The sequence below is a fragment of the Coniophora puteana genome (genome assembly GCF_000271625.1).
Source record: "Coniophora puteana RWD-64-598 SS2 unplaced genomic scaffold CONPUscaffold_8, whole genome shotgun sequence".
Taxonomy (NCBI): Eukaryota; Fungi; Basidiomycota; class Agaricomycetes; order Boletales; family Coniophoraceae; genus Coniophora; species Coniophora puteana.
The window spans coordinates 2,119,094-2,145,755 of record NW_006913060.1 but is presented as its reverse complement, the minus strand read 5'-3'; the positions used below and the strand labels follow the sequence as shown (position 1 = coordinate 2,145,755).

Here is a 26,662-nt window from a genome sequence, read left to right as displayed (position 1 = left end):
GGGGGGGGGGGGGGGGGGGGGGGGGGGAATGGTGCTCCACCTGCACCACCTGCGCCTCAAGAGCGTCCCCAGGACGTCCCAGATGCTCACAACTGTGCCCCAACGCCTCCCCCACCGCCTTCGCGTTCTCCTTCACCCCCTGGTGATGCTGATGAGGGCCAGGCCCTGAGAAAACATGAAAGCCTATGCAACAAGGCACTTCTGACTTGAGTCTCACAGTTGCCAAGTGAGGCTTGACTTTCCAAAGCCAAGTAGTTTCCCCCAGATGCAGCAAATGTCCCTACACAGGCCTTGATCCTCTCATGAATGCAGAAGTCATGGTCGTTGGCAACCATCCTCTCAAAAAGTGCTTTGGATATATCATGAGCCATATGGACATAGCAAAAGTGCTGGTAGTAAATGCTGCAAACTTCCAGACTTTTGACCCAGGGAAGTGTGTAGTCTTTTTCTGGTAAGGTAGGCCTTGGCCCCCCAACTACTCCATGAGAAGGTACCAGAGGCATAGATGGCGCCGAGAGTATAGAATTGATATCATCTGGGATATCAATTATTTTTTGCTCACCATAGGGAAAGATGTTGAGAGTGGTGGCTGCATGTCAGCAGTGTTTGGAGATATGTGTTACCCATTCCAGCACGCAACAAGTGCAAAGTTCAAAAGCCCCTATTCTCAAACATGCAACACAAATGGCATATGGATTCCATAGTAAAGGGTAGAGAGAAGCAATATAAGGGCGAGGGAGAAAGTGAAAAAAACAAGACCCACAGCACCACTTTTCATATAACCCCTCACTGTCACTGGCTGCACTGCACAATAAAGGAACCCAAGTGGTCCTTGGGCATGCACTTAGCAATCTGAGCATGGTGTTCCTGCCACCAAGGCAAATTTTCATCTAAGGCTAGCTAGCCACTGAAAACATTTTATTACAACAAATCTTCCCATCTCAATTCCAACATGCTTGCTGCCCTATTGTACCTGCTAACAAGAATTTGAGGGGCAGGTCAGCTACAAAGTTGAGAGAAAGACCAAGATTGTTCTTGTAAGGACCAACTAGTGGTTTCATCCACTGGAGTAGCTCAGGTCAGATGTCCACTCAACAAACTGGCTGAGCTCTTCAGAAATGAGAGGTTGGAAGCCACTAAAGTGTTGTTGTGAAGGAAGCATAGCTCAACAAGGCCCTCAAAAGTAAAGAGGCATTGGCCAATGGTGAGGCCCACAGAAACACTGTAAGACTGGTTACACTGGCAAACGGCTGTGGCACAGAGGCCAAAGGCAGGAGCATTGGGTGGCTCAACACAAGGATTAGATGGACCAGAAGTAGGCAAAAGCTGCTTAAGCATTTTATCTACCACAAATCCAATGTTTCTGTATGACAACATTGACACTGGACCCAAGTGTGCAAGAATGAATAACCATTGCAAGAAAGGGATCTTGATTCTGTTCTGATGAAACACCTTGCGCCTTTGCACCCAATCTCAGGAGCTACATAAGGGCGTCTGGCAGAACACAGCACCTTACACAACAACACAACCTCTTGTTCCATCACCACTTACCTGTGATGAAAAAAGACTGAGCTTGAGCAAGGGACTGCTAGCTGCAAAGCCTCCTCTGCCTTTGGGTCCGAGCATTTTGCTGATGGGCACCTTGATATTGGTGTACACAGTTCCAGCAGACAGAGCATGGGCAATTGCCTCAATCTGTGTCAGTGGATGAATGGCGCCCTGTATCGACGAGGTGCTCTCCAGTGCTCGTCATCTTCAAAAGAGCCTGTGCTATGTGGGACGCTCTCCAGGCTGTCCATCAGCAGAAGATCCCTGGCACTTGCTTCAACGCTTTTGACGACTTCTTCGCCCTTAGGAAGCGCCCTGAGGAGTCCCTCAGCTCCCTCATTGCTAGGGTGGGCACCCTCTATGCCAGGATCAAGGACCTTCGCCCTCCTGCCTACACCCTCGACTCTCTGGACCAGGAGCTGGCCTGCATGGCGCTCATTTGTGCTCTCCCTGAGGAGTACTCCCACTTTGTCTCTGCCCTCATGCTCCAGTCCACTCTGGACAAGGATGCTGTGGTGCAAGCGTTCATCCAGGAGGAGAACAACAGGACGCTCTACAGCACCTGTGGCCTCCTCAGAGGCTGTCCTCGCCAACTCGGCCCCCTCTTCTGGCTCTGCCCCTTCCCTCAACCACTGCACCTGCACTGGGGAGCTCTTCTGCTCGTTCTGTGAGAAGCCTCACCACTGCTTCCACAAGTGCTTTGCCCTTCGACGCGCTAAGAACGAGCTCGAGGCCCAGTCGAGCTCTAGGAAGCCTGGCAACCAGCCTGGTCGCTCTCAGCGTGCCAACCAAGCCCAGGCTGCTGCTCCCAGCGCTCCTGGCACTTCCTCCACTGCTCCTGTCCCTCCCTCGGCCTCTCAGGCCGCTGTGGAGTATGCTGGCAATGCAAGTCTTCGCTCTTCTCCTTCCCCCACCAGTCCCACCTGTCCTCTCCAGCTCGATGCAGACGCTGACTGGATTGCAGACACAGGCGCCACTTCTCATATGACCCCTCACCGTCACTGGCTGCGCTCCTACACGCCCATGCGCGTCCCAGTTCGCCTTGCTGACCACACTGTGGTCTACTCAGCTGGTGTGGGGTCTGTGGTGTTCTGCCCTAGGGTGGGAGGGAAGGAAGCGAGGGGTGTAGAGTTTAGTAGGGTGCTGCATGTACCTGACCTGCACTCCAATCTCCTCTCTGTACTCTACCTTACTCGTCATCATGGCTTCTCTATCACTATCACCGCTCAATCTATGTCCTTCATTCGCTCCAACACTGTGCTGTTCACTGCTACCATCAACCAGAACACTAGCGCACTTTTGGATGGTGTTACAGAGCCATTGACCGAGTACGCGCAGCTATCCTCTACTCTGCCTCTTGATCTATCCCTCTGGCATTGCAGACTGGCCCACCACAGCTTGGGGGGTGTCCAGGCTGTAGGAGCTTGAGGCGCAGGACAGAGCAAGCACAACAAGGAGTGCTGGGGCGATCTGGCTAGAAGCAAGAGGAACAAACACAGATAGTTGACAAGAACTGGCAAAAAAAAAACCCAGTAGAAATAATATGGACAGGTGTTACAGTATGTGCAATAACTTTTTGCTATCCATTCCAAGTGAGCAGGTACACAACCTTGTGACTGTAGATTCCTGAGGACAATAGAGTTCCTTGCTCTACCTGAATTGAATCAATGTGACCCCATCATCTCAAAGTCTTGGAACTAATGAAGTTGCCAATGTGGATACCTCCGTTATTTACTGGAGGCCACTGGTAATGACACAAGTGGACATCTTGATCTTGTAGGAATGAATAAGTGCAGCATTCCCCACAATTAGTTGATGCACTTACATGTTCAGACTTCCCTAACTGGACAAACTCCACTCTGTCAGAGGATGAAGAGGCAACAAGCCCACAGCAACCTCAGTATGGACCTGAAACAACCCTGATGCAATTACCTGGCCAGATATTGCATTGAACCTGATCAACCAGCACATTGTGAATATTGCAATCTGATACCCCAATGACATTGTGCAAGAGGAGCATCACTGTGTCCTTCAAAGAAAAGCCAACAATTATACCAGCTACCTTGGGATCATTCTGTGCAAGGTAAAAAAGAACACAGTTGCTTGTACCCCAATGTGCAACAGAAAGTTGCTTGTGCATCCCCGCCATGGCCTCACAGCATATTGAATGTTCTGATGCAGCATCTTCTGCAAAAAAAAATTGAAGTCCTCAAAGGTGGCTAGAGGAATGAGAACATGTTCTAAGTGCAGTTGGTGGAATTGATGTACCAAGAACCCCATTGATGTGAAGGTGTGTTGGCTGATGCAAAAGGTGCCCTCATCCAAATTGTAGATTGCATTATTGCCAAACATTTGCCTGGCATTGACATATGGGAGGAGCTGGCACTTGCTTGGTTGATGTAGGCTCAGCTACATTGGGCATGACAACTACAGTGATAGATTCTGCATTGCTGTTTGGCTGAGCTTGAAGGAAATTTTGGACAAAACAGACATGTCTTTTGAAGGGGCTGGTCAGAGGTTGCACCCATGGCCCTAATGTCTTGAATGTGCAAAGGCAATCTCCTGGCTGATCAATCTCAAATAATGGATGCTGGATGTGTAAATGGAAGGAAAGTAGCTCCAAGCTTCTGTGGAGGAATAGGCTTTGACAAAGATAAGGCTGGGAAGCCCATTGTAAACATAAGCCACCCTCTTATCTTTTTGCAATTTTGGAGTATTCTCAACATCCTGTGTGCTGTCATCTTCATCTTCATTGTCATTGTTGTCATCTCTGTCTGATTTACCTGCATTATTAAAGTTGTAGTATGCATAGGCACCATAGTCCATTTTGCGTAGCAGAGGCATCAGCACTCAGTAGGGTTAAGTAGGTATCAGTGACACTCACCTGTTTGTCTATGAAAGCCAATATGTCCAAGTACTTGGCAATCTTCCTGGTGAGCTTGTGTTGCTTGCATTCTTTACAGTCTGTGCTACTGCTGCATTTCATGTTGCAAGTATGTGTGCATGAGGTGAGGGAATGGCACATATGTTCAGGGTGGAAAAAAAAAGCAAAAAAAGTGTGTTTGGAAAAGTCGGGGACCTTTGCAGGTGGGATGGGTGATGGACATGCAACTAATATAAGACTTCAATGCCAGAGAATCTAAACATGCTGCAAAAACATATAGTATTGGGATGCCTGGTGTCTTTCAACTGATGGTACAACAGCATCATGGAGACAAGGATGATGACACTTATCAATGTGCTGTGCAATTTTCCCTCACCAAACCTCAACTATACCCCAACTCTTCATTTAACAACAAGCCTGGCTATGTCTTTTCATCACCACATTCCATGCTGCAAAGTGACCTTGATATCCTCCATGGCGAACCACAAGATGGCAGAGAGGATATCAATATGAAAAAGGTGTTCTGCACAGCAAGTAGCAGCCCAAAGCTGATATGACAACATTAGCAATAGCATAATAGTATAAGATACAAATACCTCTGATGCTATACATGAGGCAGAAAACTCTGAAAAATGATGGCATGCAGCCAACAAGGCTTATAAGATGGAATAAGAGGGGAGGTTCTGAACTGCAAAAAGGAGTAGAAGGAGCGGGAGGAGAAGTTGGAGGCTGACATGGAGAATCTCAACGGTGAGGAGCAGAAAGGGTTATGGTGGTTGCAGTGAAGTACAAGGGGCAGGGAGAGGCACAAGGCAGGGATATCAAAGTCTGGCAAGGAAGATTATGAGTGTGAGTGGCATTGGCACAGGCATCTCAGCTAAGAGAGTAAAAAGCTGGTGCAGGGATGTGAGGCAGCACCAAAGTGGGGTAGACATATCAAAATTGGAGAACCATGCGGGGAAAAAAACAAGGAATCCAGAAAGTGTCATAATATGTTATAGGGGGAAAGATGATGGTAGTCAGAAAGAAAGTGGTCAAATGCCTAGCGCAGGACTATATTGTGATTCCAAGTCCACTTGGGATTGCCCAGTGGTGGGTCTTGGCTAACTGACTTTGAGCAAGTTTACCAAGATGCAACCTCTGGTAAATTTGCTCAAGCCAGCTAGCTGAGACCCGCCACTGGGCAGTCTCAAGTGGATTTGAAATCACAATATAATCCTGTGCTAGGCATTTGAATGTATTCTTTCTGACCTTCACCATCCCTCTTGTGTGCTGATAATTGCTAGGCTGCAATTCCTCTTTGGATGATTGTCCCAATGCTCCAATCATTCCACTTGGGTGCTCTGTGTGCCCTGCTTGGGTGCAATATCTTCCTAAGCATTCTGTACATCCTTTCTAATGCAAGGCTCAATAAGCCCTCTCAGGCCCCAAGATGCATTAACTGCAAACAATTCATGGTAATTAGCCCAAAATACTTGAAAAAATTGTAAACATCAAGTTGAACTGTTCTTGATTAATCCTTTTTTAATTTTTTTTTTAAATCAAGGGTTTATAAGTCTTGCAGGGCCTCGCTCTATGGTAGACATGTGGAGTACTACTGACTATGTGTTCAACTAGGGTTCCGGGCCTAGGAGGAGAAACGTGAAAAACAATGGTCCCTTTGGGCATAAGCAGGAGTGTGAAGGTGTAGGAGGAGTGGTTAAAGTATAGTAGGTGGTGATATGTTTTAGGATTAGGCGTGGAGAATGTATGGGAAGGTGTAGTGGGAGCGGGCGTGGACGAAGAGAGTGTGAAGGAGGGGAGGGAGTTCTAATCCAATTGTTTCAAGTGAACAGCCAAGGTGGGGGGAAGCGGGAGGGTCCTCGCATAAAAAGAGGGAAGGCAGTTGAATAAAACAATGGTGAGGGGTAATGTGCAAAGGAGAATGTGTTCATGATGGGAGTGAGGGTGCTATGAAAGAAAGAAAAGTTACCTGACGTGTGGGGCGAGGGCATGGGCTAGCTGGACAGGACGTGGGGGGCAGGTTTTATGAACCAACTGGTGGCGTTGACGTAGTCAAGGAGGGTGCTGCAGTTGTTGGGGGCACCTAGGAGTTTGCCTATGGGGGGGATCTGGAGCCAGCGGAAGCGGTGTGCGAGGCGCGCGCATTGGGAGCGGCAGTGAGGGCAGCGCAGCAGGAAGTGGACAACTGTTTTAGGTTCACCGCAGTGGGGGCAGTCCTTCTCAACACCGGGGATGATCTTCACCAAGTGCGAGTTGAGTTCTATGTGCCAGGCGTGTAGTCGGAACAGCGTCACTGCTGGTTGCCGAGGAAGGTCATTGATGGAGGTCATGAATTGTGAGTATTTGAACGCGGTGTCATATTTGGTGATAACGGACACCCTGGGGGAGCGCTCCATGATGGCGACCGCCTTCTTGGCTATGGCAGCATTGATTGCCTGTTTTGCCACGGAGCAGCTGGCTGAGAGGGTTCTGGCAGAGGCGGGGCAGGTCTTCCACTTCCGCTTGACCAGGAACTGGGGGAGGTGGCTGGGGTGACTTGAGGTTCCCTTGGCAGCGAGCTTCGCAGCTTCATCTGCCCTCTCGTTTCCGTTGATTCCTACATGACCTGGCATCCACCGTAGGCAGATATTGTGTCTGTCATCCACCAGTTTGTCAAAGGCCTGCGATACTGCGTTGGCCAGGTAACGTCCCGGTGTGGAGGTGCGCCCTTTGGTTGCCAGTATGGCTGCCAGACTGTCCGCCCCTATGAAAGATGTGCCCCTCTTCCTTGTGAGTTTGGTTTTTAAGAGGTGGGTGGCGAGGAGTAAGCCAACCAGCTCTGCCTCATAGACGGTGTGGCGAGTGGTTGGCCTGAGGTGGAACTTCAACTGGCAAACCCTCGCGCCTTGGATCATGACTGCAGCAGCTCCCACCCCTCCATTGCGTGCGGACCCATCGGAGTACACCCGTATGGCAGCCTTGTCGTTGGCGTGTTCTTGGGTCACTGTGTCCTTGTCTTTGGGGATGACAATGGCATGTGCAGGTTCCCATTGCGGGTCACGTTGGATGGCCACTATGACCTTGAAGTCCCGGGGGTGGAGCTTGAAGTGGCGGAGTAAGTTGTGGAGTGGAGAGCGGTGGTGTCTGCATTTTTGGGCTGCTTGTGCGACATGACGGTGGAGCGGATGTGATGGTGGTAGGGTGACGAGGTGTAGAGTCGCCCTGGCACAGGTTTGTTCAAGAAGGAGAGGAAATGGGAGGAGGTGGGCGTGGTAGTCTAATACGTTGGTGGTGGTAGTGCCTATTCCACCTGTGGTTTGGTGTGAGGCGATCCTTTGTACCTGTGGGAGGGAGCAAGCCACCCCTCGCATGCGCTGGGGGCGCAGTGCCTGTGGTTGTTCCTGTGAATCCTGCTGTTCTGTGGCGTCCTGGTCCTTTGCTAGCCCATTGCCCTGCGCTAGGGAAGTGGTAGCCCACACATCAGCGGCATATAGTAGTTTTGGTATAACAATGGAAATATAGAGTCTTCGAATGAAAGCGGCCCAGATACCCTTACCAGCGTTTGCTAATCTACTGTAGGCAAGGACATATTTCATGCCCTTACCAAGTGCGTGTGTGGCGTGTTCTTTCCAACGTAATTGGTCATCAATAATGATGCCCAGGAACTTGTGGGACAAGGTGGGCTGGATCTCATGGCCACCGATTGTGATCGATGGGTGTGGGTAAGGGATGCGAGTGTGGGGCATTGAGGCATGTGGTATGGTGTGGCGAGTGAGGCACAATAGTGTGGTCTTGTCTAGCTCAAATTGGGATGTGTGCATCGTGCCCCACTCGAGTGCACCCTTGCTTCTCCATCAGTTGTTGGAGTTTGTTGTTGGCCTGGTTGATGGTGGTGCCCCACGCTAAAAAGGCAATGTTGTCAATGAATCCCAACCCCGCCTCACCGTTCTTAGCGTCAGGCAAGGTGAGGAGGGGCAAGTTATATAAAATGTACAGAATGGGAGAGAGTGGGCAGCCCTGGTCAAGGCCGCCTTGTATGGAGAAGTCAGGGGACATGTAGTCATCAAAGGCCAGGCAGGTTACCCGACCTGTCAATCGTTGACATAGCCACACCACGTACTCAGCCAGAATTCCCTTGTCGGACAGGTCACTGAGGAGCCTGTCAACATGGATGCTAGGAAAGGCTCCCTTCATGTCCAGGAAGAGGGCCGAGATGAAGTGCTCAGACTGGTGTGCCCATGCGTCATGTATGAACTTGCTCATGAGGTGGAGTGAATCTGATGTTGTGTGTCCCGGCTGTCCACCAAAGTGGTTGGCTGGGAGAAGGTTGTGAGTCTCAAGCAGGTAGACAAGATCCTCCGCCATGCAGAACAAAAGGAGTTTTGCGAGCGTGTCCAACAGTGCAATGGGTCTGTACACCTTTGCCAATGAGTAGTCTGGGCAACCCGGCTTTCGCAGCACAATGGTAGTGTGTCTCTTCCACTCGGTGGGATAAACCTCAAGCAAGAAGGTGGCATGAAAGAGGGGGCCCAGGTAAGGCACCAGTTCATCCTCAGTGTGTGTGAATACCGCATTCGCCCCATTCGGGCCCGGAGCCTTGTACAGGTGGAGCCTCCGGATCGCCCGTCTTATCTGGGAATCAGTGATCGGGGAGAACTCCAAGGGCAACTCGGGAGGGTTGGGTGCTGGCACCTGGGAGGGCGGAGCTGGCGGTGGCGGTGCCGGGAAGAAAGTGCAATAGAGCAGGTCGCTCTTTGTTTTGTTGTCATTCACCGGCACTTGCGCACTGTCGTCCGTTGTGTCAACCAGTGTGGGGATTTGCTGGTAGCTCCTGTCCGAGGGGGGTTGGCTGACGTATCGGTGACCTGTCCATATAGAGTCAGCATCAACGCATTCAAGCCATTCCTCCCAATGCACCCACTTTGCAGTGTCAATTGCATCGGAATACGTGGTGTGCGTGTGGGCGCACTCCTCGTGGATCAGGTCATTGCATCGAGCACGTCAGCAGAAGGCCTTGCCCCGCAACCGGCGGTACACCATCTGCAGTGCAGTTAGGTCCGCATTCCACCATCTGCACGTGAATGGTGAGACTTTTGCGAGGGGGACCGCGGCTGCTACTGCTGCTTGGATCGCCCCTGTGACAAGGTCAAAGTATCTGTAAAAGCGGTCTTCATCAGCAATCATTTCAGGTGGGGGCAAAAGATGGAGCCAAGTGCGAAGCTCCTTACAGAGCTCGTCCCAGTCTGTTGCCCTGAAGTTGCGATGCAAGATGGGGTGTGCTGCCATGGCCTCGACACGGAGACAACTGATGATAGGTAGATGGTCCGTTTCTATGGGATGCAACTCCGGGTGCACATTGCACTCGGTAAACAGGTCAATGATCTCTGCATTGCAGAAGACGTTGTCGGGGTGAGTGTAGTTGCTTGTTGATGATGCTTCTAGTGTGGGTATGCCCTGGGGAAGAGCCATCTCCATGTCCGCAAGCGCTGCCACCAGGCAGTCCGCTGCACGGAGGCTCGAAGCTGTGAAGAGATGGTCATTAGCTGCATTGTCCCACAGGGGGTGGTGACAGTTGAAATCTCCCAGCCAGACCATGTGGTCGGGTGCCAGTGCAGATGGTGTGGGGTCTTGTTCTTCCTCTGCCTGGAGGTGAGCCTCAAGAGCATCCAGCACCCCTCATGGGTTCTGTCTATGTATAAATTGTAAAATTGAATAATACCTGAGCCCATATCCACATCTATTGCCGTGATATTGTGGTGTGGGACAGGGACTTAGATATTCCAGTGCATTTTGGACAGGAGGTCATTGCTGACCAGCATGATCGACCTGGTGTGGCCGCCACTGCTGGCGTGGTGTGTGGGCGGGTATACCGCAGTCCAGTGTGATCCTGCCGGAGTAAGTTTAGTGAAGGAGTTGAGCCCTGGTTCTTGGATAGCTGCAATGGTGTATTTGCGGGGGTCCAGAAAGTTCAGCCACTCCCTCTGGCCCTTGTCGGACTTGTTCATGTTCTGCTGCCAGAGAGTGAGTGATGTCAGTTTTGGCGCGGTGGGGCGTGTCATAAGTCAGTGGTTCCGCATGGGGTACCCGACCCCTCATATGCTGTGCTCCAAGTCTTGTCGGCTGCTAGTCCATCGGATATGTCACCAAACTCTGAGGGGCCACCTGCCACAGAAGGGGTTTGTGAGCATGAGAACATAGCCGGGAGGGTTTGGTGAGGTGGGGCTTCGCGTCCCATGCAGATGTGTTTCGTGCCTGCCTTCTCTGCGGCTCCCCACAACTTCTTGGCCAGTTTTTGCGGCGCCGGTGGTGGTGACTGCATCATTGCCAGCATCAGGGTTGTCAGCGTGGAGGATGTTGTCGGTCTGGGAATGGTGCTGGCCTTTGGTTTGGGTTGCCTAGGCTTGTTCAGCGCTGAGAGCAGGGCCGGTTGCGGGGCGGGCTCATGGGACAGAATGGGTGGAAAGTCAGCGGGGGTGTGCACGGTAGTGGCAGGGTCAGTCAAGCCCTCCGGAGCATCGAGTCTCTCCCAGGTGGAGGGGTCGTCTGTTGGGAAGAGTCAGAATTGAGCTTCTGGATGTGCACATTGGTAGCACTCGCAGTTGGTTTTGGTGACCGGGCATCACCAGTCAGAGGCATGATGGTTGTGTGGTCCTCCTGCCTTGAGGCAGTTTGTGCATCACGGGACTGCCCCTTCTTTGGTGTTGCACTGGTTGGTGCAATGGGGGCCTGCGCAGGACGCGCACGTCCACTCCGCTGCCAGGCATGTGGCTGCCAGATGGGCTCCTGTTGTGGACTGGCACTTGAAGCACCAAGGGGGTTCAGGGAGGGACTTCCATGAGTACACGCGATGCCCCTCAATCATCAAACCCTCCTCGATGGCCCGGTTGGCGGTCGCTGTGGATGTGAACACCATCTTGAGGTGGGCTGTTTGTTGGCCTGGCTTGCGCTTGCTGACTCTCTTGATCCACTCTGCCCAGGTGATGGCGGAGGTGGGCATGCCCGCGCTGATGAGTACCTCTTCAAGCCTGTCCTTCAAACTGGGTTCGAAAGATGTGGGTACAAACTCTGTGATGACTAGGAAAGTGGGAGGTTTGATGTGTGCATTGGGCACAAAACCTGCCGCAAATTCCTTGCAGACCTCCTCGGAATTCACCAGCTCCGCCACGTCGGCAGTGGACATGGTAAAGGACACATCCCCACTGGTCAGCTTCTTAGCGGTGGTGACAGACACACCTTGCAGTTCTATTCTCCCTTTTGCCCTCACATTATCCAGCACCGTGCTCGCCTTCTCCACTAGTACCGCTTCCTCCATGCTCTTCCAGTCTGAGCCTGGCTCCTTTGTTTGCGCCACGAGCACACTCTTCAAGATCGCATTTCTTCTTGCCAGGGCTCAGGCTTGTTCCTGGGGTGGGCGTGTTGTCTTGACTGCGGCCACATAGTTGAGAGGGTGTGGAGCAGGTGCACTGCGTTCGGTCGGGGCAGCTGTCTTGAAACCCTCTGTGAACATCTTTGCCGCCGCCTGGAACTTCTCGTGTTCCGCCTGGAAGGTCGCAGTGGCATCAACCAGGGCGATCTTAGCATCCTTGTTCACTGACATGATGTTGTGTGCCGCTGCGCTTGCCTTGCGGAGGAGTGCCAGGGGGGCTGCTGCACCTTTTTCCATGCGTTCCCTCCAAACCTCCAAGAAAGCTGCTGACTGTTCTTTGGCTTTGACTTGGCAGATGAGGATAGCATATGCCCTGACAACATTGGGGGTGTCTTGGGGCAGGCCTGTGGTACTCTCTACGTACTCGAGCAAGCTCTGGTTGAGTGTGTTAATTGTGTGTCCTTTGATTGGGGGCTTCGGTAGAGAGTGGGCCAGGAGAGCCATTGTGTCCGCGTGGTTCTTCACTTTTGACGGGTTGGTGGGTTTCTCCATGATTTCCTTTGCTGGGCGTGGTGCAGCAACCAAGGTAGGGGTCGAGGTCGAGACGGGGCGTAGTTCAGTCAAGTTTCTTGTGCTGCACGTGTCCGAGGGCGGTTTGTTGTGCTCCGGTGGTACCAGCGCCATGTCGGCAGGGCTTGTTGTCTGCCCATATTACGGAGGGGGTGGTTTGTGAAGTTATAAGTATAGTAATGGTTGTTCTATTCCTTTGTGCAATTCCACAGAAACTATGCTAGGTTCGGTGAGGATGACGGATTTGGGGTCCTCAGGGTGCCAAACCAGGCAGATGGTGGTTGCTGAGAAAGGAAGCTCCTGATTAATCCTTTATTACTATAAAGACTACTTTGAATAGAAGCTCTGGCAATCATGATAAGGAGTAAGCAATTACATTCTCAATTACTCTTCAAGTAATTGCTTACTCCTTATCATGATTGCCAGAGCTTCTATTCAAAGTAGTCTTTATAGTAATAAAGGATTAATCAAGAACAGTTCAACTTGATGTTTACAGTTTTTTCAAGTATTTTGGGCTAATTACCATGAATTGTTTGCAGTGATTGGAGACTTTTGAGTGAGTTTATTTGAGAAGTGTTGCCAGTGAGGATATCAGCCTGGATGGTAGCACTGTAGGTGATTGATTGCCTTGTTGGGAGTAATGTATTTCTTAGGCTCCTTGTCATTGAAGGCATTGGACATGTGCTCCATGACACAGGGAATACAAGTAGAATTGTCAATGACAGACAGGAAGAGGGCAGGGAAAAGCAAGGCAGAAGTAGAGGAAAAGCAATTCATGGGAAAGTGGGAGCCTATTGGTATGTTTAATCACACCTTCTTTCATGTCTACTCTAGCTACTTAGCCTATTCCCTAGATCCAACTCTTGTGCTCTCTATTGTCTGTGCAGTGCTTGTGAATGTGCCAAGTATGCACTATTGTCTGTAACTTAGGTTACCCTCAAGATTGACTTGCTCTTTGAGGGCATTTACTTCTACATGTTTGTGCCTGCTTTGAGGAATTATGCCAGGACTTGCTCTGTAGCACCCTTGAGCCTGTTGAGGAGGTTCTCTGCAATTTGAAGATTGAGAAGGTTAACATTCATGAGATTGCCCTCGCTGACACCCACTTTTCAACCCCTTTCTTTCAGCTGTGTTCTATCTTGTACCAACCTAGTCTATACAGGTGTGTAGGTTGATTAAGTGTCCCTTGCAATTTTCACTTATCCATCCTATAGCATTATCTGACAATCACAAGCATTTCTGGTGTACATAGCAGCTTGTTTTGCAAAGGGGTTTTTTTCTCAACAGACAATTCATATCATTTGGCATTTGTTTTTGCTTGTAGAGTAGCCTTCATGTATCTCTATCTCTGTTACATAGTTTCAAAACCCAGGTCAATAAAACTATTTAGCTGTTGGCCCTGGTCTACCCTGACTGCTTGGCAAAAAACCAATAACATAAGTAGTACATGTTGTTGACCTTGCGCAGGTTTTGGACTGATCCAGCACACTCCACTCCATGTTAGCAATTCCCACCTAATAGTGCATAGGTCAGACACTTGCTTATATACCTGTTATTTTGCAGATAGGTGTGAGCGACCTTTAACTAGGGGAGTCACTGCACATGCAAACAAGGAGTGATGATGATGAGAAGGACTAACCCTAACCATAGATGGGGCTTGGGCAGAAGTAGACACCTTGACAGGAGGACTTGAGACTTAGGTTTATGAACAGAGTTAAGGGGAAATCCCAAAGGAGCTCTCTTGGAGTTCTGGGTCATCAATCACAGTCTTATATACTACTGGACAGCTGCGCACAGACCATATACCTAAAGGTAGGGCTCCTGCTTAATTAGGAATACAAGTACTTAGTAATACAAGCATGCCATATTGCATGATCCTTGCATCATATGATGTCATGGTCCAGACCCACAATGTGCTTGGTCATGTGCCTGCTTATGTCATAGATAAGACCAAAGCCTGGCCATGTCAAAAATGAATGCGATGAGTAATGTGTTGTTTGTCCAAGTTAGGGCTAGCAAGAGGTGTTTTTGACAATAGGAAAGCCTCTTGCTGCCTCTTGTAAACTTTGAAAAATCATTGGTACATTCTCATCATGCATCCTTCCAACAATACTCAACATATTGAAGGGCCACCTGCCAGTGGTGGTCATTGTTATATAGACCCCTCCTCAACATTACAATTTTTTGCTCATATGTCATCCAATGCAAATTGGGATATTTCAAACTATGGATTTCCACTGTATTCAAATGTACAATGGAACAATTTTAGTGCACAAGTATGCACTGCACTCTTTTCACGTCAACCAGGTCAACCTGCACTACCCTTGCACAATGCTATCCCTTTGGTGGAGTGTCACCATCCATATGTCCAAGTTCTGACTGATGTTCTGCAACTTTACCCCCACATACATGTGCTTCCCACAAATGTTTGTGCTACTCAAGCAGTCAGCTGCTCAGTATGTGGTATTTGGTGGTTAAAAACTTCATATCTAACCTGGTGGCTCAGATTGGCACTCTCCCAGTTGATGCTCCTCCGGCTACCTAAAAACTTACACAAAGCAATCTGTTCACTCTCTGTATCTACTTTAGATGACTTTTGAGGTGATAACACCCCTTCCACAGGACACAACCAACCTGATGCTTGCAATTCACATCCATTGTTGCCTGATCAAGCTGATTACACCAGTGCCAAGGATTCACTGCAACATGCTGACAGCTTTGTAGGAGCTCTTCAACTGCTTCAGATGAATTCTGCAACTGGTTTAAAGCCTCAGCAAACAGATTCTCCTTCAAGCTGCTTGCAGCCTTACCCTATAGACCATATAAATTTTGCTTTAGAGCAAGTGAGTCAGCCAATTGCATGAATATCCAACTTTATAAATACTCTGATAAGACATTGAATCTATGCTGGTGGATGCACCCAGAGCATTAGATCTCCCCCTTCAGGCTTCCACTAGTCTACTTTATCCAAATTGGATTGAGTATGCAATCCCTGTCCCTCAGCACCATGCAGTACAAGGATTCACTTTTGTGATCATTACAGTAGCTGACTGTCACCACAGTTGTTTCATTATAATGTTTCATGAGATCCCGCATCAACTGCAACTATAGGTCTACAGATGGGGCAGAACCTTGCTAAAGTGCCAAATTTGTATAGGCAAAGTATTGTGCAGGCCAACATTCTAGTGCATAAACATCTCACCAATCTCAGTTTGGTGTCCTAACATTGCTTCTTAGTTATACCACCAGCAATTTGCCAATGCATCTCAAAGTTCCATGTCTGATGATGTTGCTGCCAATTTAATCAATTATAATGTGCTCAAGGCTTAACACATGATATAACTGCTTGGAATGCAACATCTGTCTAAACACATACACCAGCTACTGCCCACTCCTCAGATTGTTCAGTGCCAAGTTGTAATCCTCAGTCTGCTCAGCTACTAATTACCACCCAACTCATTCAAAACTTTTTGAAGAGGAAAGCGGAAGGACCTGTTGGATCTAGCAGAACATCTGATGGAAGAGCGGCAAACAAACACAAACACAGATCACTACTAACATTGTCAAATGCTGCCTCACGCCAGAGGTCTCCTTTGGAGAATCTTGAGCTAATGGTCAACCCCCATCAACTATTCCAGCCAGCACTTCAGATAGAGAATGGCACCCTAAGGGACAACCAACCAATGTTAGCAAACCACCTTTGGAACAGACCCTCGGGATTGATGCTGCCCAACAGGACAAGGGCAGGGTGTCATTTGCCCAAGTCCGAACAAGCAGGGGAGGGACCCCAACACCAGGAGCTTGACGAGGACACCATCTCACTTGGATCACCAGTGCCTCATGACAGAATTCCAGTCAGCGCTGAACAACCTCGAGGCGGCACAACACAACATCATGGCAACAAGGCGGTTAACCTCCCAAGTTGACAGAGTCCTCCAAGGCAGAGGTACCCAGGGTCAAGGCCAAAGGCACGGTGGGCCAAGATTGTCATAAGTGATGATAACAACATTTGCATAGCAGACAAAAAGGATGAGATTGATGAGTACGTCCTTCCTCACTCATTGCAAACTGGTCGTCACAAATTGTCACAGTATGATAATGGACATAGTGTAATTGTACTCAGTAGTACAGTCACTGCACAAGACACTGTACAATATAATGAACGCAACTTGACTGCATACTGTGCAAGGTGTAATTACAACAATAATAAATCAGGCCGAGTCTTTTGGACTTTCAACTCTGGTGCTAGCAAACATTTTACCTGCAGTCTAAACAACATCCTCACATATTGCATGATTCCTAAGAATGAGCGTACTGAGGTAAAGTCACTGCAAGGCAAAGCTGAAATACAAGCAGTTGGCACCATTCTACTTAAGCACAATGACTCAGCAGGCAGGAGCACTACAAATTGTCTCTATCCAGTCTACTATGTAGCTTATTTTAACTCTTGATTACTATCTGCTGGTCATCTCCTAAGCAAAGGCTTACAGATCAAAATGAATGAAAAAACACTGCAGTAGGTTTGAGTAGTAATGGTGAGGAAATCCTCTATTGTCCATAGAGAAGTACAGATGATACAATCTATGGGCTCTGGTTGCATGAGAATATCAAATTGTGCACCCTTGCAGCTGTCAGTACGACTGACTATGCAATTGTTCACCAATGGTTTGGACATGTGTGAAGCAAAGCCATTCAGCATCTAGCTAAGCACATCAAAGGATATAACCTTTGTGTATCTGCACCCAAGGATAATTCTCCTTGTGATGGCTGCACCAAGGGGAAGATGAAAAATGTTCCTTCCCCAAGGACACATGGCTTCTGCATTGGACCAGATTGTCTGAATAGTGTACTCCACACACCCATTTTGTTGATGAGCATATGGTGTCAAGAGTAGGCGCTGAATGCCATGTTCATTGAGAAGTGTTAGAAATGCATTTGAGGAGAATTCTGCCCCTGAATCAGTATGGAATTGCTTTATCAAATGATCTTTGGTGACCTGGGGTAGCCAAGTGCAAACCTAGTCAATCACTTGTGACTCTTTCTTTATAAGATAAATCCAAACAAAAGATGAATAATCATCAACAATAATCACAAAATTTCTATAACCCAAGACTGAAGGCTTGTCCAGCAAGGCAACCTTTAAGTCTGCATGCACTAGCTCAAGAAATTTCTTTGCTTGATGTTTGTCATCACACCTGCATCCCAGAAAGTTGGTGGGAATACTTGGTCAGCCACACATGTCATGTGTATAATCAAACTCCTGTGCAATGTATTGAATGGCAAACCCCCTTCAAACCTGCATTTGAGAAACTACCTGACATCAATCAACTCATAGTATTTAGCTGTGCAGCATACATCTTTGTACCCAAAGAGTGCTGTAAAAGTTCATCAGTGTAAGGCTGAGGGTGAGTTTGATGGGAGATGAGGAAGAGGTGCGGGAGACAAGGGGAAGGGTTTAACGGTGGATAGTTGGCGGGTAGCAGCAGATTTTTTTTAAAAATCCATTTATTGTCCTCTGAGGGCTCTGCCCTATGTGAGACATGATATGTATCTAATCGGCGCTAACATAGGTACTTGTGTGTTTTGTGGGGCAATAACAGTGGCTCTAGCAGCAGATGGCAGCGGGGGTTCACAGTGGTGGTTCTTGGTATGAGTGAGCTTGAATAGGTGGATTTCACTGGAGTCTGAGTACAGAACAGCAAGGGTGTTTATATATCTATGAGATGAGGCTGGGTCAAAGAGAAACAAGTAAGGAACGTACAGATCAAGGCGTGAATAACACAAAGGACAAAGAGAAGGAAAGTAACCAAGGAGAACAAAGGGAAACAAAGCAAAACGAGAGGGTGTGTAGGGTCATAGCACCCAGGGTCAATACAAGTATTGTCAAAGTGATAAGGGTTGAAGCGGGGTCAAGTCAATGAGAGTATGATCCAGGTCTAAGGGTGGTGATTGGTGGGCGCACGGTCCATGCGCAATCAACGAGCACCCCTTACATTAGTGCCAAAAGCCGAAGTCATGACATTTGTTGGCATCCCACATGGCATGGAAGGATGGAAGTTCATGTCCAAAACTGAATGACTGACACTGTCCACCCATGCAACCTTTGATGAAAAATATTTCCCTTGATGTCCAAAGGAGACTCAGGAGATAGTCCACGCACTGCATGAACAAACCCATAACATTGACCACAATTGTGATAATGGGTGCAGTGGTCCAGGGGGAAATTCTGATAATGATGATGAGGTCAGACATACAGGTCCTAGCACTTCTCAACCACAGAATCCATGGCCACCTCCTAATAATCCTTCCGGAAGCGGTAGGCTCATACCACCAATAGATGGGAGTAACAAAGAGAGATTGTCCGAAGTTGCTGCACCAATTGCACCGAATCCACACATAACCCATGGGGCTCCTAATGTATGCCGGCCAGGAGGTCGAGGCCGCAGTAGAGCACCTTTACCTCTGCACTGTGAGCCAAGTACATGCAGAGTGGCAGTCCCTCATCAACCTGGCAGTATTTACGGGGAACAAACACACCCTATGGATGCTGTGAGGCAACAAGGGTGAAAGATTTGCTGAGATGAACAAACATCATGTGGATGTACTGAACAATGCAATTCACCTAATCCTGGACCTAGTTATGCACCGCAGAGGATGGTTGGGCAGGGTGGCCCTAGTACTACTCTTGCAGGAAGGGATTCTGACAATAAGGTAGATGACCTTGTGAATCCTTCATCACCAGATGGCAATGGGTTTAGCTCCTCATCTGGTGGATTTACCACCAATGATGAAGACAAGGATGATGATGGTGAGGAAGCAAACCTTGCTTGCATTCTCTGCACATACAAAAGTTGCAGGACAACAGGCCAAACCAGGTTGGGAAAGGGGAGATAACACTTCATTCACACTACAGGCACTAGTTGCCAACACCATTGAGACACTTCCAAAGCCGCAACAACCATGTGCTGTTTGCTCATGGCATCATAAGGACACCCTTAAGCTAACTCCTAATGAACAAAAAAAGTGGCAAGTTGCAGAAAGATACAGAAATGGAGAAAATCTGGTGTCACGGTGTCCTTAAATGGTCTAAGCTACCTTCTGGTAAGAAGGCGGTGAAAAGTTGTTGGGTCTATGACATCAAGTCAGATGGACGCAAAAAGGCTCAAGTAGTAGCCAAAGGCTTCTCCCAACTGGAAGACATTGACTATGAACAGACCTTTTCTCCAGTAGTACACTTGGAAACAGTACAGCTTATGCTTGCACTTGCAGTGTTAGAAGGCTGGCACATTGAGGCCCTCAACGTATGCAATGCCTACTTGTACAACAACCTGGATGAGGAGATCTACATGGAGCCACCACCAGGGAAAGACCACCATGGACATGATGGGGAGGTCTTTCACCTCATGAAAGCACTTTATAGTTTAAAACAAGCGGGTCGCCAATGGTGGCTAGCACTCATTGGTATGCAGAATTATGCCTCGGTATATGATGGAACCTCTGGTCAGGGAGTGCATGCTTTCTCTGATGCTAATTATGCTGGCAATCTCCAAACATCAAAATTGACATCAGGCATATTGGTGAAACTTGCTGGAGCAGCTGTGCTGTGGAGTTCCAAGAGGAAGAACACGGTTGCCAAAAGCACTGTTAAAGCTGAGTACATGACACTCAGCAAATGTGCCACCAAAGTTTTCTGGATGCACCAACTATTGGAAGAAATAGGTTATCCACAGTTGACACTGACTCCTATCCACATTGACAATCAGGGTGCCATTGCCAATGGGCAGAACCATATCATTACAAAGAACTCTAAGTCCATCTGAGTTAAATACCACTCTGTCCATGAACACATAACAGACAAGGATGTGACACTTGAGTATATCAGGGGGACAGTCAACCTGGCTGACATTCTTACCAAGAACTTGGGACACCTGAAGATTCAGGAGTTGCAACAACACTTTGATCTGGAAATCTATTCTATCAAATCACTGTGATCAATGACTTTCACAGTTCCCATTTTTTTGCATTTAATAGCAAGTTGTGAATGACTAGTGATAGTTCGCATCTTTGTATTCTTGGATGGAGTACTAGATGAGAAGGAGTGTTAAGCATATTACTTACAATTACTTATGAATAGTTATTATATATGAATACCCAAAACATCGGACTATAGGTTGGACTATTACTCAGCTATAACATCACTGAGTTACATTAGATATCCAATAGGATTGCTCCTTAGTTCTGTACAGTTGTTACTGCCACATCACTCTCCTTAGTATGTAATTCCTAGGACTAGCATAGTAGGAAAATAAGTTCTCTCTCTACTGAACTACCATTCCACTAAGCCTCAAATACCCAAACCAACCAACACTATCAGGTGAGAGTATGGTAACCTTCCTCTGCCAAGATGGTGATGCCCCACCATTGCTTCACTAGGAACCTTTTCAGGCACTTGCTTTGGGGTCAAGGGTGGGGCCTCTTCACCCAGCAATTGAGCAGGTATGCAAGACAGAAAGGGTTCACAAACAATAACCAGCTTCCAGTCATCTGGTGCATCTTGGGTCAGAGAGTAGGTCCTGAAGGGGATTGAGTGGAGGAAGAGAACTTGCATAAGTCTCAGCTGACAACCAGGAACAATAAACCAAGTAGAGTGAGCTTCCAAGAGTGGGGGAAGAAAAACAATAGCCTTGCTATTGTTCATGGGGTGATAAGAGTTGACAGAAGGCTGGGAGAAGGCTGGTTGAAAAAATAAAGAGAAATATGTGGTGTTGGAGGGCATTGGATGCCAATGAAAACATTAAAATATTTCCCCAAATTGCTGAGCTTGTTCCATAGCAATAGATTGAAGAAAGATCTGGATGATAGAGGCAACTGCAATGGAATATTCAGGGTAAATGACCAAATGCCAAGGACTAACGTAGATGTCAGCTTTGAAATTCTCAACCTTGAGATCAACATCAGGATTGGTGGCCCCTGGGTGATGGAGAAACAGGAAAGTCCCTCTAGTGAGTCTATTGAGAGTGGTGCACTGCTAGACATCAGATCATGCAAGGTCACAGAACAGATCAATGCACTAGATCATGTATTGTTCTCTTTATCAACTCAACATGCTGTTAACATTGTACCATCTTATTCAACAGCATCCAAATTGTTCATCCTATGAGGCTCGTAGTACCTCTCAGCAAGGGGGTGGAAGGTGTCCAGAGATGCTAGGTGGTTGTTGTTTGCATGCAACCCATGGGCGAGCATGGTGATTAGCCGAGCTGCCCACTGCTCTTGCCCACAGTTTGTCTGTCAATCATCAGTTGGTACATTTCTGTTGAGGGTCTCAATGAAGTTGCTAAGGCTGCTGACAGTGGGGTATTGAAAGATGGGGGAATTAGACCAAGGTGGCATATGTGCTGAGTGAAGCCAGGATGTGCATTGGCTGCTTATCTGTGTTTGCTTGTGCTGCATGGTGAGCATATGTCAATCATGCATGCAATCTTGTCTAAACAACACACATTCTCAAAGTAAATTTATTTCCCCTTCAAGAACAATACAATAGCTACCTCAATGTCCTCTGTATAGTACATAGAACAACTTATATATTATTAGAGCCTTTTCTGGTTTTTTTTTTGGCAGTCACTGAAGTTGCCAGCAGCTACATATTTGCACAACTTGTTGAAAACACCTCAAGCTGTTTGAAATGTTCAGTATACCATGTGGTGTGTAATTGTTCATTTCAAATCATCATGTGTATTTGAAAGCTATGCAAGGTATCCTACACTGTTTTTGAACAACTATTGTATTCTTCCAGTGCTGAATAGATGGCATACAAGCACTCAACCTTGTCTTCCTCTGCCTCTGCTTGATCATGACCCTCCACATCTCCAACAACTCCCTTGTTGGCCTCTGCCCCTATACCCTCGTTGCAACCCTTGACTGCCTTAGCATCCTTGCCAAATGTTCCAACACCCTTGCTACCTGAAGCTTCTGGTTCTCCATTGGTTACACTTTTGCCCACTTGCTGACCTGGTGCACGAGGGCATGAATACTTGGAAATTCATAAGGGCAGATAGATGCTGAAGGTGTCAGAAATTCAGGCAAGAAATTCATGCGGTGGAGGTACAGCCAACATCACTGTGCTTCAGTTGCCAATGCCAGATCAGTCATGTTGATTCTTTTAATGGCTAAGGGCATGTCAACTTGATCGTCATAGATTTTAGTGAGTAACTGAAGGATCTCAACATTGCACTGTGTGATCTTCTCCACGCAGTGTGAGTCAAAGTGCTGTGCTGCCAACATGCAGCATGGTGGATTGGCCCACCACTTAGCCAAGATCTCAAGGTTTGTCTTGCAAGGTAGGGAAAACCCAGCTAGGAAAAAACAGTCAACAATGTTGTCCCACAAGAGGTGGAGACATGGGGGCTTCATCTTGTCTGCAAGCTTGTTGTACTGCTCCAAAGTGTGCTGGGTGGCAATGGCATGGCTCTTGAACACCTTGGTGATCTGTGTACACATCTTATAACCTAGGCTAACACAAGTACATCTGCGCAGATTGATTGCAATTACATACCTAAGCCACTCATTTGCAGTTTTGTCAGCTCCAATAGACACATGACAACAAGCTCTCAACATCCCTGGCAACCTTATAGAAGTTGCAATGAGTGATTTGACTCTGGTACTTGACATGTTCTGGATGATTGCGCAGCCAGCATTTGAGCTCAAGCTTGCTTTCAAAATCTTCTACAACCTTGGTTTTGCACTTGTTTTGCACTTGACTTTCTTTGAGGCATTGGTGTGGAGCTGACATACAGTTGACACTTGCTTCTGCATGAACTTCTTGGTTGTATTGGCATGTCAGAATGTTGTGTGGGCCTAATTGTATGTGGTCCTGAGAAACAATAAGTCTGAAACATGATGGAATAACAGAGAGCTTACTGAGCATCCTCCATTTTGTTGAGGGCTTGGACATAATCAATATATGCACTTTCAGTATTGTTGCCAATGTGGAGGCCATAGAGGTATGCCCTTCTCCAAAACCCTGGCCACACCTCCCAGATGTGAGCTGGGAGCTGGGGGCAATGTGGTAAAAAGCGGCCTTGGTATTGGCAATTTTCTGTACTGACTGATGGTAGTTATCAACAATAAACTTAGCTGTTGGTAGAAATCACACAATGTCAGCGGGGTTTATGGCAACCAATAGAACCATGTACAAAGTGCAGCATATTGGTCCTTGTCAGCAAATTTGAAGTGTTCTTGTATGGATTGATGTCAGGAGAAGTCAGTCATGAAGTGAGTTTCCAGTGCCACCCTGTTGGAATCAGAGAAACATTGTTCACAAGTTTTGAAGTCCTTGATGCTGGCAGCCACCATGTACTTGGAGTGGTGGTTGAGCTAACAGTACCAATTTTGGGCATGGCTGTGGAATGCTGGGACTACATCCTGGAGATAACAAAGATGAGCCTCAGGACCTAGTGAAGTGTTCATCAGAATCTGCCAAAAATGACATTTAATGTCATAGCTGAAGCAATTATCATCTCCAATAACATTGAGCATGTGCTTGATACTCACAAGCAGATACTTCATCCTGGACCATGTGAGCTGAGAATACCAGTGAAAACAAAAATAAGAACTTACAATTCACTGCTGTGGATCATGTTGCAGATTGTGAGGAGAAAACCATGTTGGCAGGCAGTGATGAAAACATCTGACTTGGAGAATATAGCAAACATCTTCTTGTGAGCCTTAGGAGAGGTGTTACACCAGTGGTCAATACAAATGTCAGTGGGTTTAGTGTCATCTCCGCTGTCAGGAAAGTCAGACCAGGATTTGCCAATGCCTGCGGAGTAAGGAGCCAATATTGTTTGATGGTTGTGAGGCCAATGCAAATCCTTAACAGAGTCTTTAAACATGTCCACTTCCTCTTCAGTGATTCATATGTCTGAGCATGCATCCCTCAGGCCTGGTTGTGAGTGTCCCTGCCAGAATGCCTGATCAACAAGGTTGAGCAAGTTGTTTGCATCAAGTGTGCAGAGAATGCTGAAATGGAGTGGGGTCTTGCCCTTGCACCGGCACTGGCAAGCTGGGCAAGAATTCTTCATCCCCCAATGCAGAGTGTTGTGGCCAAGAGTGGTGTCAATGTAGGCATTGACATGTTGGATGACCTCAAGGTATACATTATAGCCAACACAGAACTGATCAGCAAAATAATGGTGAAATGGTACTTAAAATGAATGCAAATGTTAGCGTAGAATAGAAAGCAGGATGACAAATCAGGCTTACATGGTGAAGGTGACAAAGCTCCTTTACCTCAGCATAAATTGTGAGGTGGGGGCAAACACAATGTGTTTGATGGTACATGGCAAGAGTGCAAATAGAGATAGCAACAGAGGAGAGCATGGGGCTGCATCCTATACAACCAAGGTGCACAAGGCTGGCATTGGTGAATTTTGACAAATTTTTGAGCCAGAAAATGTCCCTACCTAACATATAGAATGAGTGACTAGTTTCACCTTGATATGAATGAGAGCTGTACTGAATATATCAACAACCAAGATGTTGAACTCATCTGGCCTGATCAGAACATCCTTGTCCATGTATGAACATAATACTGAGTCCAGCCAATGTTGAAGGTATGCATCTGTAAGGTTGTTATATTGAAGCTCCCAGTCTCCAGCTACCTGCTTGATATGACCAGCTTGATCACGGTCATCAATGTGGAAGCTAGGAAGCTTAGTGAGCTGTGGTACATACAGAATGCAAGACTTACAATAAAACAATAAAGTATCCAACTCCAGAGACTGTTGAATTTGTTTGTAGGTATTCTCCTCCTTCATGACTGATTTCAAAACCTTCATTTCCAGGCTACCTATAATGTCTTTGTTATCAATTGCAGAGGGGTCGGCCAATTCTTCATTGCTTGGGTGGGAGACTAGAAGTTCCTGTCAACACTGGGCACTTGAAGCTGAGAGCATAAGCTGGGGCTGATGGGAGAGAAATGAAATTTACTGCATAGCTTGTGGTAAAACACCTCCCGCACAATCTTCTCCCAGGCTGCAAGGTCAGAAAGGTGCAGAACCTTGATGCGGGAAGCAGGTAGGCTGTTGTCCAAGTTGCAGAAGGTCCTCACCCTGTTAGAGCCTTGGCCACCAAATGGTATTTTTAGCCTAGTAGCTGTTGCAGTGCAGATCCCAGTTCAACATTTGTCTAATTAATATATTTGTAATTCAAGCACACATCAAAGTGTTTATAGCTGGTGAAAAATCACCTCCTCTGGATTCACTGCAAATATGTACAAGTCAGCAAGAAATGAATACTTCTATTTGGTGGCAGAGCTTAGTAACAGCCAGTCCTCACCACATGGAAGGGTCCTAAACAATCACATGCACCTGTCATTAAATCTGCACCTGTACTAGTGGTGTTTTTGGCTTGGCCCTGTCTTGGCTTTGATCAAGCCATTGGCAAAGGGTGTATTTGATTTCCTTATTTCTGATATGCTACACTTTGACTAGCATTCATTTTATTATACATTAATTAAGTTACAATTAGTTCTGCAGCAAGTAATGCAATTAGAGGGCAAAAAGCACTAAGTCAGCAGTGTAAAAACCTCTTCAAATACCATCTAGACTCCTCCTCATTGTTCTCAGAGTCAATAGCATAAAGGTCACTACTTTCTGTTTCTAACAAAGCAGTATTCCATTCCTCCTCACTTTCTCCTTCATTTTTCAATGTCTCTGGCTCCTCCTCAGCCTCTTCAGCCACCTGGAGGAATAAGTCACTCTTAATAACACATTTCAGCACCTGAAGTGCCTCAACAATGTTTCCCTTAAGGCAATTGCACTACTTGCTGATAGTAGTTTCCCCAGATAAAATACACACTCACTAGACATGGAAGAAGTAATAACAGACAAATAGTCACAAGCTATTGCAGTCCAAGTGGAGTACTGCCCTGCATGATGCTATTAAACCAGTCAAAACCCAATGACAGACATATATAAAAGTAAGACTTATTGTCCACCACTGAATTATAGTCATGTTATTTGGCAAAGTGTGATTACCATCCAAGCAGTTGTGGGACTTAATCTGTCATTGTAAAAATGAATTGTGAGAGAAAAATGAGGCAGAACCTTTTTTCCCCCCACTATTGCTGAGGGAGATTAAACAGTTCTGGGAGACTTTCTTGGTATTAGAATCTCTAGAAGACAGGTCTCTGACACTTCTGGCAGAACAGAAATAGTCCTGAGACTGAGAATCAACTACTAAAAATAATAATCACTATTCACTGTCAGACACAAGCCACAGACCCAATTTCTTCCTTTAAATCATTTTGC

At 47.2% G+C, this 26,662-nt stretch overlaps 7 protein-coding genes across 7 annotated transcripts; 2 read left to right on the top strand and 5 right to left on the bottom strand.

The window, feature by feature from the left end:
* Positions 1-1,772: 1,772 nt before the first annotated feature.
* Positions 1,773-2,096, top strand: CONPUDRAFT_37565 (uncharacterized protein; the record flags this gene model as incomplete). Its single annotated transcript, XM_007771520.1, has 1 exon — positions 1,773-2,096. A coding segment is annotated over one exon (324 nt), but the record flags the coding sequence as incomplete, so codon positions are not given.
* Positions 2,097-11,117: 9,021 nt separating this feature from the next.
* Positions 11,118-11,516, bottom strand: CONPUDRAFT_35316 (uncharacterized protein; the record flags this gene model as incomplete). Its single annotated transcript, XM_007771518.1, has 1 exon — positions 11,118-11,516. A coding segment is annotated over one exon (399 nt), but the record flags the coding sequence as incomplete, so codon positions are not given.
* A 288-nt stretch (positions 11,517-11,804) lies between these two features.
* On the bottom strand, positions 11,805-12,464 carry CONPUDRAFT_155470 (uncharacterized protein; the record flags this gene model as incomplete). The annotated part of the gene is made up of 1 exon (XM_007772187.1): positions 11,805-12,464. The coding sequence occupies one exon, from the start codon at positions 12,462-12,464 to the stop codon at positions 11,805-11,807; it is 660 nt and encodes a 219-aa protein (XP_007770377.1).
* An 869-nt stretch (positions 12,465-13,333) lies between these two features.
* On the top strand, positions 13,334-13,525 carry CONPUDRAFT_58275 (uncharacterized protein; the record flags this gene model as incomplete). Its single annotated transcript, XM_007771555.1, has 1 exon — positions 13,334-13,525. A coding segment is annotated over one exon (192 nt), but the record flags the coding sequence as incomplete, so codon positions are not given.
* Positions 13,526-21,476: 7,951 nt separating this feature from the next.
* CONPUDRAFT_155469 (uncharacterized protein) lies at positions 21,477-21,743 on the bottom strand (the record flags this gene model as incomplete). Its single annotated transcript, XM_007772186.1, has 2 exons — positions 21,477-21,638; positions 21,702-21,743. The coding sequence occupies 2 exons, from the start codon at positions 21,741-21,743 to the stop codon at positions 21,477-21,479; spliced, it is 204 nt and encodes a 67-aa protein (XP_007770376.1).
* Positions 21,744-22,466: 723 nt separating this feature from the next.
* CONPUDRAFT_58518 (uncharacterized protein) lies at positions 22,467-22,957 on the bottom strand (the record flags this gene model as incomplete). The annotated part of the gene is made up of 2 exons (XM_007771567.1): positions 22,467-22,858; positions 22,906-22,957. Coding segments are annotated over 2 exons (444 nt in total), but the record flags the coding sequence as incomplete, so codon positions are not given.
* A 769-nt stretch (positions 22,958-23,726) lies between these two features.
* CONPUDRAFT_38669 (uncharacterized protein) lies at positions 23,727-24,070 on the bottom strand (the record flags this gene model as incomplete). The annotated part of the gene is made up of 2 exons (XM_007771523.2): positions 23,727-23,919; positions 23,970-24,070. Coding segments are annotated over 2 exons (294 nt in total), but the record flags the coding sequence as incomplete, so codon positions are not given.
* Positions 24,071-26,662: the final 2,592 nt, after the last annotated feature.